Source organism: Triticum aestivum, chromosome 4A, assembly GCF_018294505.1.
Source record: "Triticum aestivum cultivar Chinese Spring chromosome 4A, IWGSC CS RefSeq v2.1, whole genome shotgun sequence".
NCBI classification, from domain to species: Eukaryota; Viridiplantae; Streptophyta; class Magnoliopsida; order Poales; family Poaceae; genus Triticum; species Triticum aestivum.
In genome coordinates this window covers 633,784,511-633,796,976 of record NC_057803.1, presented here as the reverse complement: position 1 = coordinate 633,796,976, position 12,466 = coordinate 633,784,511, and the positions used below count along the sequence as shown (strand labels likewise).

Genomic DNA, 12,466 nt, shown 5'->3' with positions numbered 1-12,466 from the left:
TACCGCATTGTTGCGCGCTAGGATTTGACAGGACGCAATGCGGTTATTCTGTTTCCACACCCATCGCACGCACCCTAAACCCTAAAAACTCTAAGATAGATAGTGGGATCATGGATGTGACGGACTCGCCTCCGCATGCGACGATGCGGCATGCCGCATCGTCGCCTACTCCGGCTCGTTCCTGTCTCGGCCCATACTTGGGCTAATCCCATGATTGCTCACGAGACAAAAGTCTAAAAAAACATCCAGAGAATTAAAATTACAAAGAAAACCAAACAAAGAAAATATAGAGAATCATGCACCTTCGCCTTCCAATGTGGATTGCGATATCCAAAACCAGAAGTTCAACCATTAATAAAAAAGAAGTCCAGATCCTACTGAAGATAGTGCCTGTGGTCCAGCTCCACACTTACACACTAGTTACAACAAATTGCAGAAGAAATCTACTAAGGGTTTTTGATTTCTGGAATGTAATCTGTCCTGAAATATCAATTTCAAAAAGATGAACCTGCATTCAAGAAAAGTTTTGCTGTGACATAAAAAACCAAGAAAGAAGCACCCGAGGAATAATAATGTTTAGTGTCGAAGAAACAAAATGCACAAGGCGTAAGTTAACTAATCAAATGTTCTAAATAAAGGTAAGTTCAAGTTGTAAAAACACAGAAGTTCGGCGTTTTGAAAAAACATCAAATGAACATGTAGAAAGACAAATTACACAGAAGCAAAAATCTTGTAAGTTCACATTAAACACAAACTGAAGTTCTACCACTGTTTGAAGTATGCAAACATGTTACAAAAAAATAAGTAAGGTATGCATGCATATTTGGGAATAATCCCATAGTTGCCACGGAACAAACTAAAACCCAAATTAGAAAATTGAAAATTACAAAAAAAATAGAGCGCGATGTTGCACCACCTTGCAATGTGGAAATCAGAAAGTTCAATCACTGGTACCATAGAAGTCCAATTACTACCACAGAATGTGGATGATCCAAAAAAACTAGTCCCGAAGACAGAATAAATATAAAAAGGATGATTTGTGTATCTATGGACCAGATCCACATTTACGTATATGAGTACTTCGAAAAACAAAAAAAACCTACACAAAATTTTTATAACAACACCAACCAAACAGATCGTATTGCAGCATCACCCAAAAAACATGCATTAAAACGAGGGAAGTTCAAGCACAAAAGGTGCAGAAGTCCAACTCTGTAACATAGACAGTAGAATCAGTGGAAAAAAATGCATTATCGAATTTGCTTCTCAGATTTAATCACTTGGGTGACTACACCTTCTCAGTCCGCGACCTCGAACGATATCCTATTGCGCCCTGACATCAAAACGATAAATCAACCAAGCTGTCTCATTGAAGAACCAAAACCAGCACGGGCCGACACGAGATCCAATCGCCCAATTTCAGGGGTGTATTCGCCTGCCCGATCGAATTAACAACCCATGAACGGTCCAATCTCACTACTGCAATCAAATCCGCCCTCTATATATTCAAATAAAAATAACAAATCCACAGAAGCCACGGAACCACTCCTGCGGATGAAGAACACAGAGCCTGAAATCAAATCCGTTGAAATTAACGACAAATTGTCCATGAAACTCGCACTTACACCAAATTACCATCATGTTGGAGGTTCTAGAACATCCACCGAATGCATTAAACTTATAAACAGACACAAGTTCAGCCGCCCCGAGAGTGAATCCGCCAAAATGCAAAATTACGAATCAAAACGAGCATTTAGATGCAGTTATGAGTATCTGGATTACAGTCACATCCCAGACAACACTACCGACCGGAATAATTCGCGTGGGAAGCCACGGTTGCGAAGATAGCCCGAAGGTCTGGTTCGTACACAGGGAAGTTCAGGCGCGTTATATGGGAAGTTCATGTTGTGATCAGAATATTATTCTGATCCCGTGATCAGAATAGTGTTTATGTATGTATATATATATTTGTTTAGCCAAATTCCAAACTACTACTAATCGTTACAATAACAAAACTGGTCGTTATGTTAGAGGATTCCCATACGAATCTGATTCGTGGAAGATAAGAACCTCAACTAGGTATTGGACGTCCGTTGGACTTCTTCCTTTGCAGCGCGTCAAAATGGCGAAACTCTTAATTTTGCCCGAGTGAACCACGCAGCCGCGTCCTATCTGTAGTTTTGTACTACTCCCTCTGTCCACCTCTCCACTTGTATTTCACGGGTGCGAGGAGTGAGTACTTGTTTCTTGGGGGCTGTTGTTGCCTCCCGCTTGTCTGTGATGCCAAAAACTTAGGCAGTGTTGATGTGTTTTGGTTGTATGTCATGACTATTGGTTTCGTTAATGAAATCGAGGGAAAGATCCCTTTTCTTTCAAAAATGCCCTTATACTTTCAAAGCTCTGAAAATAAATCCCCCGTCTCCTTCCTTCCTTCCCCTCCCATCGCCCGCGTTGCCATGGCCAGCCATCATAGCCAGCCATCTCCAGGAGCAGCTCCTGCAACACCCACGAGCAGTTCCCGCACCGCTGATGAGGCCACCACCCAGGAGCCCGTTCACGAGAGCAAGTGCACCATCACATCCAAGAGATGGCAAGGAGTTCGCAGGAGCACCCACGGCGACCAGAGCAAGTGCCGGGCACGGTGACACTGATCCAAGGGCATCATCGCACGGAGACACCACCCAGGAGCATCACTGCGCCAACGGTGATCAAATGGAGACAGCTTGTGCACCCCACAACAACCAGGGGATCACCGGAGCACCACATCAACCACCACCGAAACTCTAGGTCACCAAGAACCCAAGGGGTTGGGGCGTGGAAGAAGCAGTCTATCGTGACTGAAAGGCAGAATGGAGCGAGGGGAGTAATTTACGAAGGGCTACTACTAATTGGAGCCCACTAACTGGCCTCGTTCATCCATAGTAGTAGCGCGGGGTGTTCTACCTACGCTATAGCTAGTAGTAGCGCCAGTCTTATACCCCGCGTACTATTACTGCCTGTCCGAGGGGGGAGGGGTGGGGTTGACAGTGGGGTCCACATAGTAGTACTGCGTGTCTACTGTACCTGCGCTACTACTATGGTTCACCTGTAGCGCAGAATTTGCACATGTGCTACTACTAAGTAGCAGTGGCGCACGTCAAATAAACACCAGTGCAAAAAACACTATACACTAATTGGTGGCCCCACTACTAAGTGGTTACCTATAGGGATATAGGGATTTCCTATCGGTGGAAGGACTGACGTTCAAACTATAAAGTGAGGACACCATGCTTAGGAGGTTGATTGTTGGAGTTAATCACGAGTAGGGTACGGAATTGTAGCCCTTGCCGAGTCGGCTGTGTATAGGTAGGATAGATAGTACTATTTATGCGTGTACGTGGTTCCCCATGTAACATCAGATCAAAGAAACAAAACATAGGATGTGAACGAACCTATGATTAGATAGTTAGGAGGATAGTGGTATCTCTATCCCATCAGAGTTCAGGTCTTAGACTTGACATTGATGATCGTATTTTCCTGGATTCCGGCGATGTGCATTCGGTGGGAGGAGGCGTTTCCGTCAACTAAGAAGGCGTCTATCGTGACTTTGTCAATTTAAAAAATGATGTGCCGGCTCTGCCTCATGAAGGTGTTCATAAAGGTAGGTTGTGTGTGCATGCTTCCATAGGGTTTCCGTCGAAAAGCACTCTTGAGAGCAACGTGCGACGTAAGAGTCGGGCCTGGAGCTAACAGGATCTACCACACCCAGGAACATTTTAAATTTGATCAACATTATAAAATTCTGCATCATTCAGCCTGGAAGACTAAAACCTTGGGATAATTAGGTGTCACGGGAAGCTTGCTATGTTTATGACACCATGTTTTATTGTAGAACGAACAGGGAAACCGAGAAGCCCGGTCTGGAGACATTCGGAACCGAGAGAATCATCCGCGGTATACCAGGTATGGAGAGGAGCGCTCTGGGGGCTATGATTTAGATCCTAGGGTCTAGATGCAGATCTTGTAAGTTATGAACCATCAAATATCTCGCCGTAGAACCATTTGCTCATGACCAAATGCAGGTCTTTGATTTGGACAAGCGATTTGTATCTGGACAATGAAAAAGTTGGCACAGTTTTGTTGTAAAACACTTGTGTTTAACAAAATAGCCATCAAGATTTTGGACTCTGAACCAAAGGGGTTTGGTGAGAAAAATACTGCCATGACCGTCCAGATTTCGGACAATGGAACTCAAGTGTGCCTCTCATAATGTGCGTACACTTGGAGCCACACAGAAAGGAATGGTGTATGGCTTGGATCCAAAGCAAACCTGTTCCATCTCACATATTTTTAACAACAGTAATGTTGCTAGATCAGCTCAACCAACAAAGCTACCACAAGGCTTGTTCCTAGACAAACTGATGTACTCCCTCCTTTCCAGTTTATAGGGCTTATCTTAAAATCTTAGTTTTTTTATTTTATAAGACTCAATTTGGTTGTTCCCCATCACAAGTTTAGATTCTAAGGTGCATTAAATAATTGCATGCAAGTATTAAGAGAAAATTGACCAATGCATGTACTTTATGCATGCATGCATTGTAATTAATACATTGGTAAACATAAAATTTTGAGGAAAACAAGAGCATTAATTGGATGCTTTTGCAAATTACAAAAAGGTATTCCACCACTCACCATCTATCTTGGTTGGTGAGATTTTGAAATTGAGCCCTATAAACTGAAAAGGAAGGAGTAGAAGTTTCAAATAGTACAAATAAAAATATAACAAGTTAACAACTCCCATCTTCAGGGACTCTGACACCAATTCTCCAAATATCTTTGACAGATAACAAAAGTGAAGTAACCATCGTACATTCCTTCTTACACGGTAGATCATATCTCATAAAATATGTAACAAAATTAAGTTGTTGTCGCTATGCTCTCCATGGCCGCCTCAAATTGCTTGCCGCCTGATGGATCTCACCCCAGAGCAATCTCGCCGCTGAGAATACGTAAAACTTCTCTCTCTTCTTTGTACTCCATCCGTCCAAAAATACTTGTCATCAAAATGAATAAAAGGGGATGTATCTAGATGTATTTTAGTTCTTGATACATCTCTTATTATCTATTTTGATGACAAGTATTTTCGGACGAAGGGAGTATATTCCAGTAACATACTTCCTTTATCAACAAAAACTCCCCTCTTCTTCGAATTGCATGGATGAATGTCATCCATCACTAGCTTTGGGTACAAGTATGTTACTTAGGCCTGGGAAGAAAATATGAAGACATAATAAGCATAAATAAGATGTCATGGGAATAATACCAGCGACGAGCGTATGATCAATAACCATAGGAAAGCAGAACACACGTCGTCATAGAGAAAGCCAGCTACTGCAATAGTATTCTGCAACTTTTTTAATTAAAAGCATCGATAAATTATAGAGCCGTACTATCCTTTGACATGCTTAAGGTTAATTTGGTTGTGTACGATTCAAAATAAGCAGAAAATGTTAAATCCAAATTAAAAATGTTGTACTGTTACTGTAACAGTACACGTCCTACTGGTGTATATCGACTGTCGGTCACAACATGTTGTGTCGGCTCAGTATCTTGGAAGTGCTCTTTAGAGATAGGGTGTGTGCGTGCATTCATAAGGGTGAGCATATGTGTGTTTATGTGGGCATCTATGTTAAACAAAAAAGAAGGGTAAGACTGACAATACCATTACGCCAGCTCGAAACTCTTCCTTCACTTTCCACTAGGGTGATGGACCTCCAGTTAACGTATATGTGTAATCTTCTCCTTTGTTCCTACAAGCTCAGACAAGAAATAACGACGATAGTTAACCAAGTAGTATAAAGTATTCGCCCAGATGCAGAGGCCGGGGGTTATTCTCTTTTTCTAAAAAAAAGTAGTATAAAGTATAGCGATGTGTTTACTATTATGCACGATTAGTACGTACCAATGCTGGTGAGAGCAGCATGTCAAGATATGACATACAATGCTACGAGGGCCTTGTGTTCGGCCATTTATGCTACACTGATCCATAGCTAATGACCAGGTGCGACGACCGATGTTGTATTGCGCAAAACGGTGCTTTTGTGGACGGAAATACACGATAGTATTAGCCTTCACCATAGGAAATGCCCTGGAAGAAACACAGATACTCCTTGGTCCCATGAAGATAGCGTTTTCTCCGATGTCTGTCATCGGAATGAACTTTCCCAAGACAAGGTCAGCGAGCCTATAAACCGTCATATGGGATAGTTGATCATCGTCGTGTGCAACCACTAAGATCTCCGAGCCATACTCTACCAGGTGGCAAGCCTGTAGGGGTTTCTCTATCGGGCCTGTGAAGATCAACTTTGGTGGGTCTTGATAGTGGCATACGTCCATCTCAAAAATCCGAGGTGCACCATTCGTATCATCGAAGAAGGCCGGAACATCGTATATCTTTCCGTGTAATGGCAGAGGTCCATTGATATATGACCCTGGGCATGTCCAACTTAGCATCGTCCATTGCGTATCTAGAGAGGTAGCAACAGCCCCACAAAAATACAAATTGAAGGTAATCAAAACAGTGACAGCTCCTGCAACAAAGGAAGCACTAGTAGAGATGTATCTCATCGTCTTGATCTCGAGGGGCCAAGCTCCTCCCTCGGGCTTCTGCAAGATCAGGGTGGTGAGCCGTGGAAGCTCAACGATGTCACCGGTGAAAGGGTGGAGGAGACGGACGGCTGTGTCTTCATCCCTCTGGAGGAGGAGTAGGCCGTAGACCGAATCAAGAATACAATGGTTGGTAAACAGCGGGAGGCGGATACGGACAAAGACACCTGAGTCTAGGTTGAAGAAGCGGACATAGTCACCCAGCCCGGGGTGTCCAGGATAAAGGCCACGGCCCTCGGGGAGCATCGTCCAGCGGCGCGGGTGGAAACGTGGATCAACGACGCCACGGCCACGTGGGCAGAGAGTCTCTGATCGCCATTGCACACAGACAGCACGGAAACGGACGTAATCCAGTAAATCGCCGGCCAGCAAGCGCGACGCGACCAGCCGAACCAAATCTCCTTGCATCGTTTCCCAGCAAACCCTAGGGCTCCGGGTTGCCGGCGGCAGCGGGGGAGATATGCATCTTTGTTTTCCTGAGATGGTGGCATGCATCTTGCGCTTAGCTATCGCCGATCAGATCTTCCAAGCGGCTGGTTTTGTAAGCAAAATCGTCTAAAGCGACCACGGAATCGGCGCCCGCTCAAGAGTTTCGGGGGCCAATGCAAATCGGTCTACCAGGCATATATACTCGCCTCTGTATATATGATGGTGTAGCCAATTTCTAAACTAATCGTTACAATAACAAGACGAATCGCTATGTTGGAGGATTCCCATACGAATCTGTTTCGTGGAAGATAAGAACTTGAACTAGGTACCTGACGTCCTTCGGACTCCTCCCTTTGCAGCGTGTCCAAATGTGAAACTCTTTATTTTGCCCGACTGAAGCACGCATCCGCATCCTATATAGTTTTAAAATCCGGACTGGACCGGCGGTCCAATCGGAACAATCAGAACCAAGGTTTCATCCGGTTTTTAAAGGTGGGTCGGACTTTAGCAAAAAACTAGCTAAATACTGTTGGGTAAACTTCAAAGTTCAGGTTTAGGGTTTTAGGTATCGATAGGTTTCAGTTTCGTCAGTAGTTTCAGTTTCGTAAGATAAAGCCCGAGCTGCGACTCGGTTTCTGTTACAGTTTTTAGCGGCGCCCTGACACGATCATGGGATGGCACGAAAGCACGGTCAAGGTGCCATGGCGGGCGAAGCGCGAGGGGTGCTGGGATGGCGGCGTCCACTACTCGCACTAGCTCCGTGTGTCCGTTGTAATTGGCTAGCAAACTCTGAATAAAGCGAAGAAAGCAGAAAAGCTGCAGTAAGTTCGCAGCGCAAAACAAGCCTCTCTCCCTCTCTCGCACCCACTCTAGTAGAACTCCGGTGATCGCCGGAGACAGAGGCGTCGAGGTCTGCCTGACATTTGGTATCAGAGCCCCGTTGCTCAATCACCTATGGAGATGGCAGGACCTGACAGCCCAGGGAAGACTGTGGTGGATTCAGGGAATAGCGGCGACGGCGCCATGGTCGTGCATCAGCGCGTCGTCCGCGACACCGACGGGGCCTGGCCCATGCTGACGCGTACGAACTACGCGGACTGGGACCTCCTGATGCAAGTGATGCTGGAGGCGCGCCAACTCTGGGTCGCCGTCAATGACGGGACTCCGGAGCGAGACACAGATCGCACGTCAATGGAGTGCCTGCTGCGATCGGTGCCGCCGGAGATGACGTCCATGCTCGCCGTCAAGCCCACGGCGAAGGACGCCTGGGGCACGATCAAGACAATGCGCCTGGGCGTGGTGCGCGTTCGAGAGGCCAAGGCGACGACCCTGCGCCGCCAGTACGAGGCGATCAAGTTCAACGACGGCGGGAGCATCGACGATTTCGGTATGTGTCTATCTTCTCTAGTAACTTAGCTTGAGCTCCTTGGTGACAAGATCGGCGAGCCCGCCGTCGTCCGCAAGTTCCTCTCGGTCGTTCCCAAGGCCTACTCGCAGATGGCGTGTGCGATCGAGACGCTGGTCGACCTCAACACTCTGGCGCTCGAGGAGCTCATCGGGCGGCTGAAGGCCACCGAGGAGAGGTACGCTCTGGACGGCACTCCCTCCGGGGGTGATGGCGGTGGTGGCAAACTGCTCCTCACGGAGGAGGAGTGGTTCGCGCGCCTGAAGCTGCATGAAGGGGACGGCTCGTCCGGCAACAATGGCCGTGGGCGTGGGCGCGGCAAAGGACGCGGCCGCAGACACGGCGGTCGTGGCCAGAACGGCGGCCGTGGCACCAGCAGCGCGGACAAGTCCAAGGACACCTGCTGCTACTGCAAGCTGGTGGGGCACTAGGCGCGCGAGCGCAAGGTCCGCCTCAAGGAGCAGGCGAATCTTGTCCAGACCAGTGGTGAGGACGAGGAGCACAGCCTGCTGATGGCCCAAACTTGCGGGCTCTCCGACCACAACTCCGTCAGCACGAACGCCGCACTGGTCCACATCGTCGAGGACGCGGTTCAGGCTCACCTCGGGCATGAGGGGAGCGGCGGGGCCGGAAGCGGCGTGTGGTACTTGGACACGGGCGCGTCCAACCACATGACCGGTGATCGCACCGCCTTCGCCGAGCCCAACACGGCTGTCACCGGCACCGTCAAGTTTGGTGATGGCTCGGTCGTCAACATTTGCGGTCGGGGGACCATCCTGCTGGCGTGCAAGACCGGCGAGCACCGCGCGATCACTGGGGTGTACTACATCCCGCGCCTGCGCTCGCACATAATCAGCCTGGGCCAGCTCGACGAGAGTGGCTGCCAGGTGCTGATCCAGGATGGCGTCCTGCGCGTGCGCGACCGGGAGCGTCGTCTCCTCGACAAGGTACAGAGACCGCCAAATCGTCTGTACTCAGTTGCGCTACCGGGAACTGGAAATCATTTAACTACAGCTAACAAAACCATAGAAAGGCATCATCTCTGAAGTTCAATTAGAAAAGAAAATGCTGATGTCCATTTAAACAATGGAAGGACAGAAATTACTGAAACAAAACACACAAGCAAAATTGAAAAAGATAAAAAATGAAGTTCATGTACAAAGAAAATGCTCCTCACCTTCCGAAACCAGCAGCCCAGCCAGATCTCAAGCAGAAGTCCAAGTTTCAGAGAGAAATATGAAGTTCAGGTAGAATAAAAGATGCAGTGCAGGTAAGCAGTCCAAGTTCCAAATACTTACATGTGTAGTAGCCAAACAGAGCTTGGAAGTCTGTCTCAAACAGGTTAGAAGAAGTGATTGAGTACAGCCACGTCTTCCTGATATCCCCGATATTCTCATGGGAATAATTTGCAAGAACCCCGTCATGATACGACTTAACATTCGTAAGCATGAAGAATCCGCAGTCGATACTGCCATCAAACGAAGTAAAAGAATAGTGTTAGAACAGAAAAAGAAAGCCAACGAATTAAACATGTCGCAGCTTAAGTACAACTACAGTTAAACAAATGTGATAAAGAGAAAAGGTGGAAGTCATACTTGTTTTGCTGCTGGGGGACATCAATCTAATCCAGAGGGAAATTGTCGATGGTAAGAGGACTGAAGGGTGTCTCCCTGTCGTTGCTGGCATCCTTCCAAAGCCTCTTGATGTTGTCGGTCATCCGCCGAAACAGGCGTACCGCACATTCATCTTTTGGTCCATAGTAGGAATCGAGAAGCTGGAACCTTGAATTCTTCAGGTCAAGGAATACCGACACCCAATGACCGACACCACCCATGGAAGCAGGAATCTCAGGCGGGTCAAAAGTAGGGAAAACAACCTGAAGCATCATAAACACATGAATCATTCAAAAATGAGAATTAATATCAGAATGGTACAAAAGAAAAATAAAACAAATATTAACACAGTGGATCGCACTGCAAAACTAATACAGAGGCAAAGAACAAGATATTGCATACCGAATCATGTGCATCCATGCTATCTGGACCACTCGTCGTGAAGTACTTCCTCACACGGGAATCAAATTGACCTCTGGAAATCTTGTCCTAAAATAATGCAGACAACACCAACATATGAAAAAAATACAAAAATGAGACAAACAAGTTTTAACTAAAATGGTAAGGAACAAAACATAAAAGAAATCACTGTATGGCTGACTTACACAAACCCAATACGGCAGGATGAGTTTATCCGATCCCTGGTACTTTGCACGTAGACAGTAGAGTGCACACTCAGCCACATTAGATGTAAGAATTCCGCGAGGACCAAAAGATATTGCGACTTCTTGAACATAAGCTTCACACTCCTTCTTCCGGAACATAATCATTTCTCTAAAACAAGCGAATAGAAAGTAAAACAAGTTCAACAGCAGGAACTCAGGAAGTTCATAACACATGTTAGCACATAAATTCAGCTATATCACAACAGGCAGTACAGTACAAAAGAGGCCAGAAGTTCAGCACCAGAGAAGTAAAAAACAAGAAGTTCAGGTACATAGAGTTGGGAAGTTCAGGTAAGAAACCACAGGCAGTTCATAGGGGGTACATGGATGATGTAAATATTAAGCAGCTGCACTCACCTCTTGGAACGATCATTCCTAAGCCTAGTTACACTGTAATAAAAGTCGTCAACCTTCTTTCGGACGACAGCAAGGTCGCTATCTGCTCACCAAAAAGAAAATAGCAATTAACAGCAACACTCAAAGCACATAGATTCACGACAGTTTCAATTAAGACCAACATTCAAGCACAAACATTCAAAACATAAGCACATCTCAGCTGCTACATCAGAAAAGATAAAAAAACAACATCATAGACATCACAACCCATGCATTACAAACCTCCACCCACATAGAAAACCGGTTCACTTAACATTCTTTACAACCCACACGACAAACAACAAAACCAGAAGTTCAACTTAGACCACACAGGCAGTTCACAGGGGATATCATGGACTAAACCAAACAACAAAGAGGGAAGGGGATGGGGAAAGAAGAGAGAAGCATGCTCCTCTCTTCATGGATCCTTGCCTAGACAAGTGGCAGCACTGGAATGATCAACCTCCTCTCCATAGCTATCGCTTTCGGTATCTTCATCGTCGTCTCCAGTAGACGTTGCAGTGTCGTTGGGAAGGACACCAGAAGTAGCTGGAGCAACTGGAGAATCTGAAACAAGAAAAACATTTGGTTGTGCATGTACAGCATCAACATCAACTGATGGCTCTGCTACATGAGACTTCTCCGGGCTTGCAGCAGCACTACGACCAGTTTGTACAGCAGACTCAACATGATCTTTCTTCAAAATGATGTCTCCAGTTGTCTTGCCCTGCTCAGCATCAGAAACCTCAGCGCCAACGGACGACTAAGGTTCAGTCAGGACCACCCCGTTGGAGCAGCCGGTGCCTGAGACGGACATGTCTACAACCTTCTCTGGAGCAACACTAACATCATCATTCTCCTGCTGCAAAAAGAAACAGAAAGTCATTACAAAGGGCTGACTGAACCTCATGCACAGGGGCAGCAAGTCCGTCTCAGGGGCAACAAGTCAAATGGACAAGAAAAAATGGTACCTTATTTTCACTGCCATGAACCTCATCAACTATTATGCCACTAGCGGGAGCAGGTTCATGCACAGGGGCAGCCTCATGCACAGGAGCAGCTTCATGCACAGGTAAAACATCCTCCTCAACCCTAGCATCATCATCAACAGCCTACAAAAAAATCATGTAGAAAACAAATACCTAATCAACAGAAGTTCAGTTTGCATAATCAGTGAAGGTCAGCTATCACAACTAACATATAATGGAAGTCCAAATACAGTAAACATAGCAGATCAGATGTCAAACTACTCTAAGATACAAAAGGGAACAAAAAAGGGCCAGTCATGGAAGTTCAGGCGCTGTAGCAGTTGATGTTCAAGTTCTATAAATAGG

General features: G+C 46.1%; 1 protein-coding gene across 1 annotated transcript; it reads right to left on the bottom strand.

The window, feature by feature from the left end:
* Positions 1 to 4,809: 4,809 nt before the first annotated feature.
* LOC123082784 (uncharacterized) lies at positions 4,810 to 7,252 on the bottom strand. Its single transcript, XM_044505032.1, has 3 exons — positions 5,942 to 7,252; positions 5,702 to 5,789; positions 4,810 to 5,245 (listed from the first exon to the last, which is right to left on the bottom strand). Exons 1-2 carry the CDS (start codon positions 7,138 to 7,140, stop codon positions 5,738 to 5,740), a joined length of 1,251 nt encoding a protein of 416 aa, XP_044360967.1. The 5' UTR covers positions 7,141 to 7,252; the 3' UTR covers positions 4,810 to 5,245; positions 5,702 to 5,737.
* Positions 7,253 to 12,466: the final 5,214 nt, after the last annotated feature.

Coding starts and splice junctions, on each gene's coding strand:
- LOC123082784 (XM_044505032.1), bottom strand. CDS start 7,140: ATGCATGCCACCATCTCAGGAAAACAAAGATGCATATCTCCCCCGCTG. Junction 5,790..5,941: donor TGCTGCTCTCACCAGCATTG/GTACGTACTAAT, acceptor CTGAGCTTGTAG/GAACAAAGGAGAAGATTACA.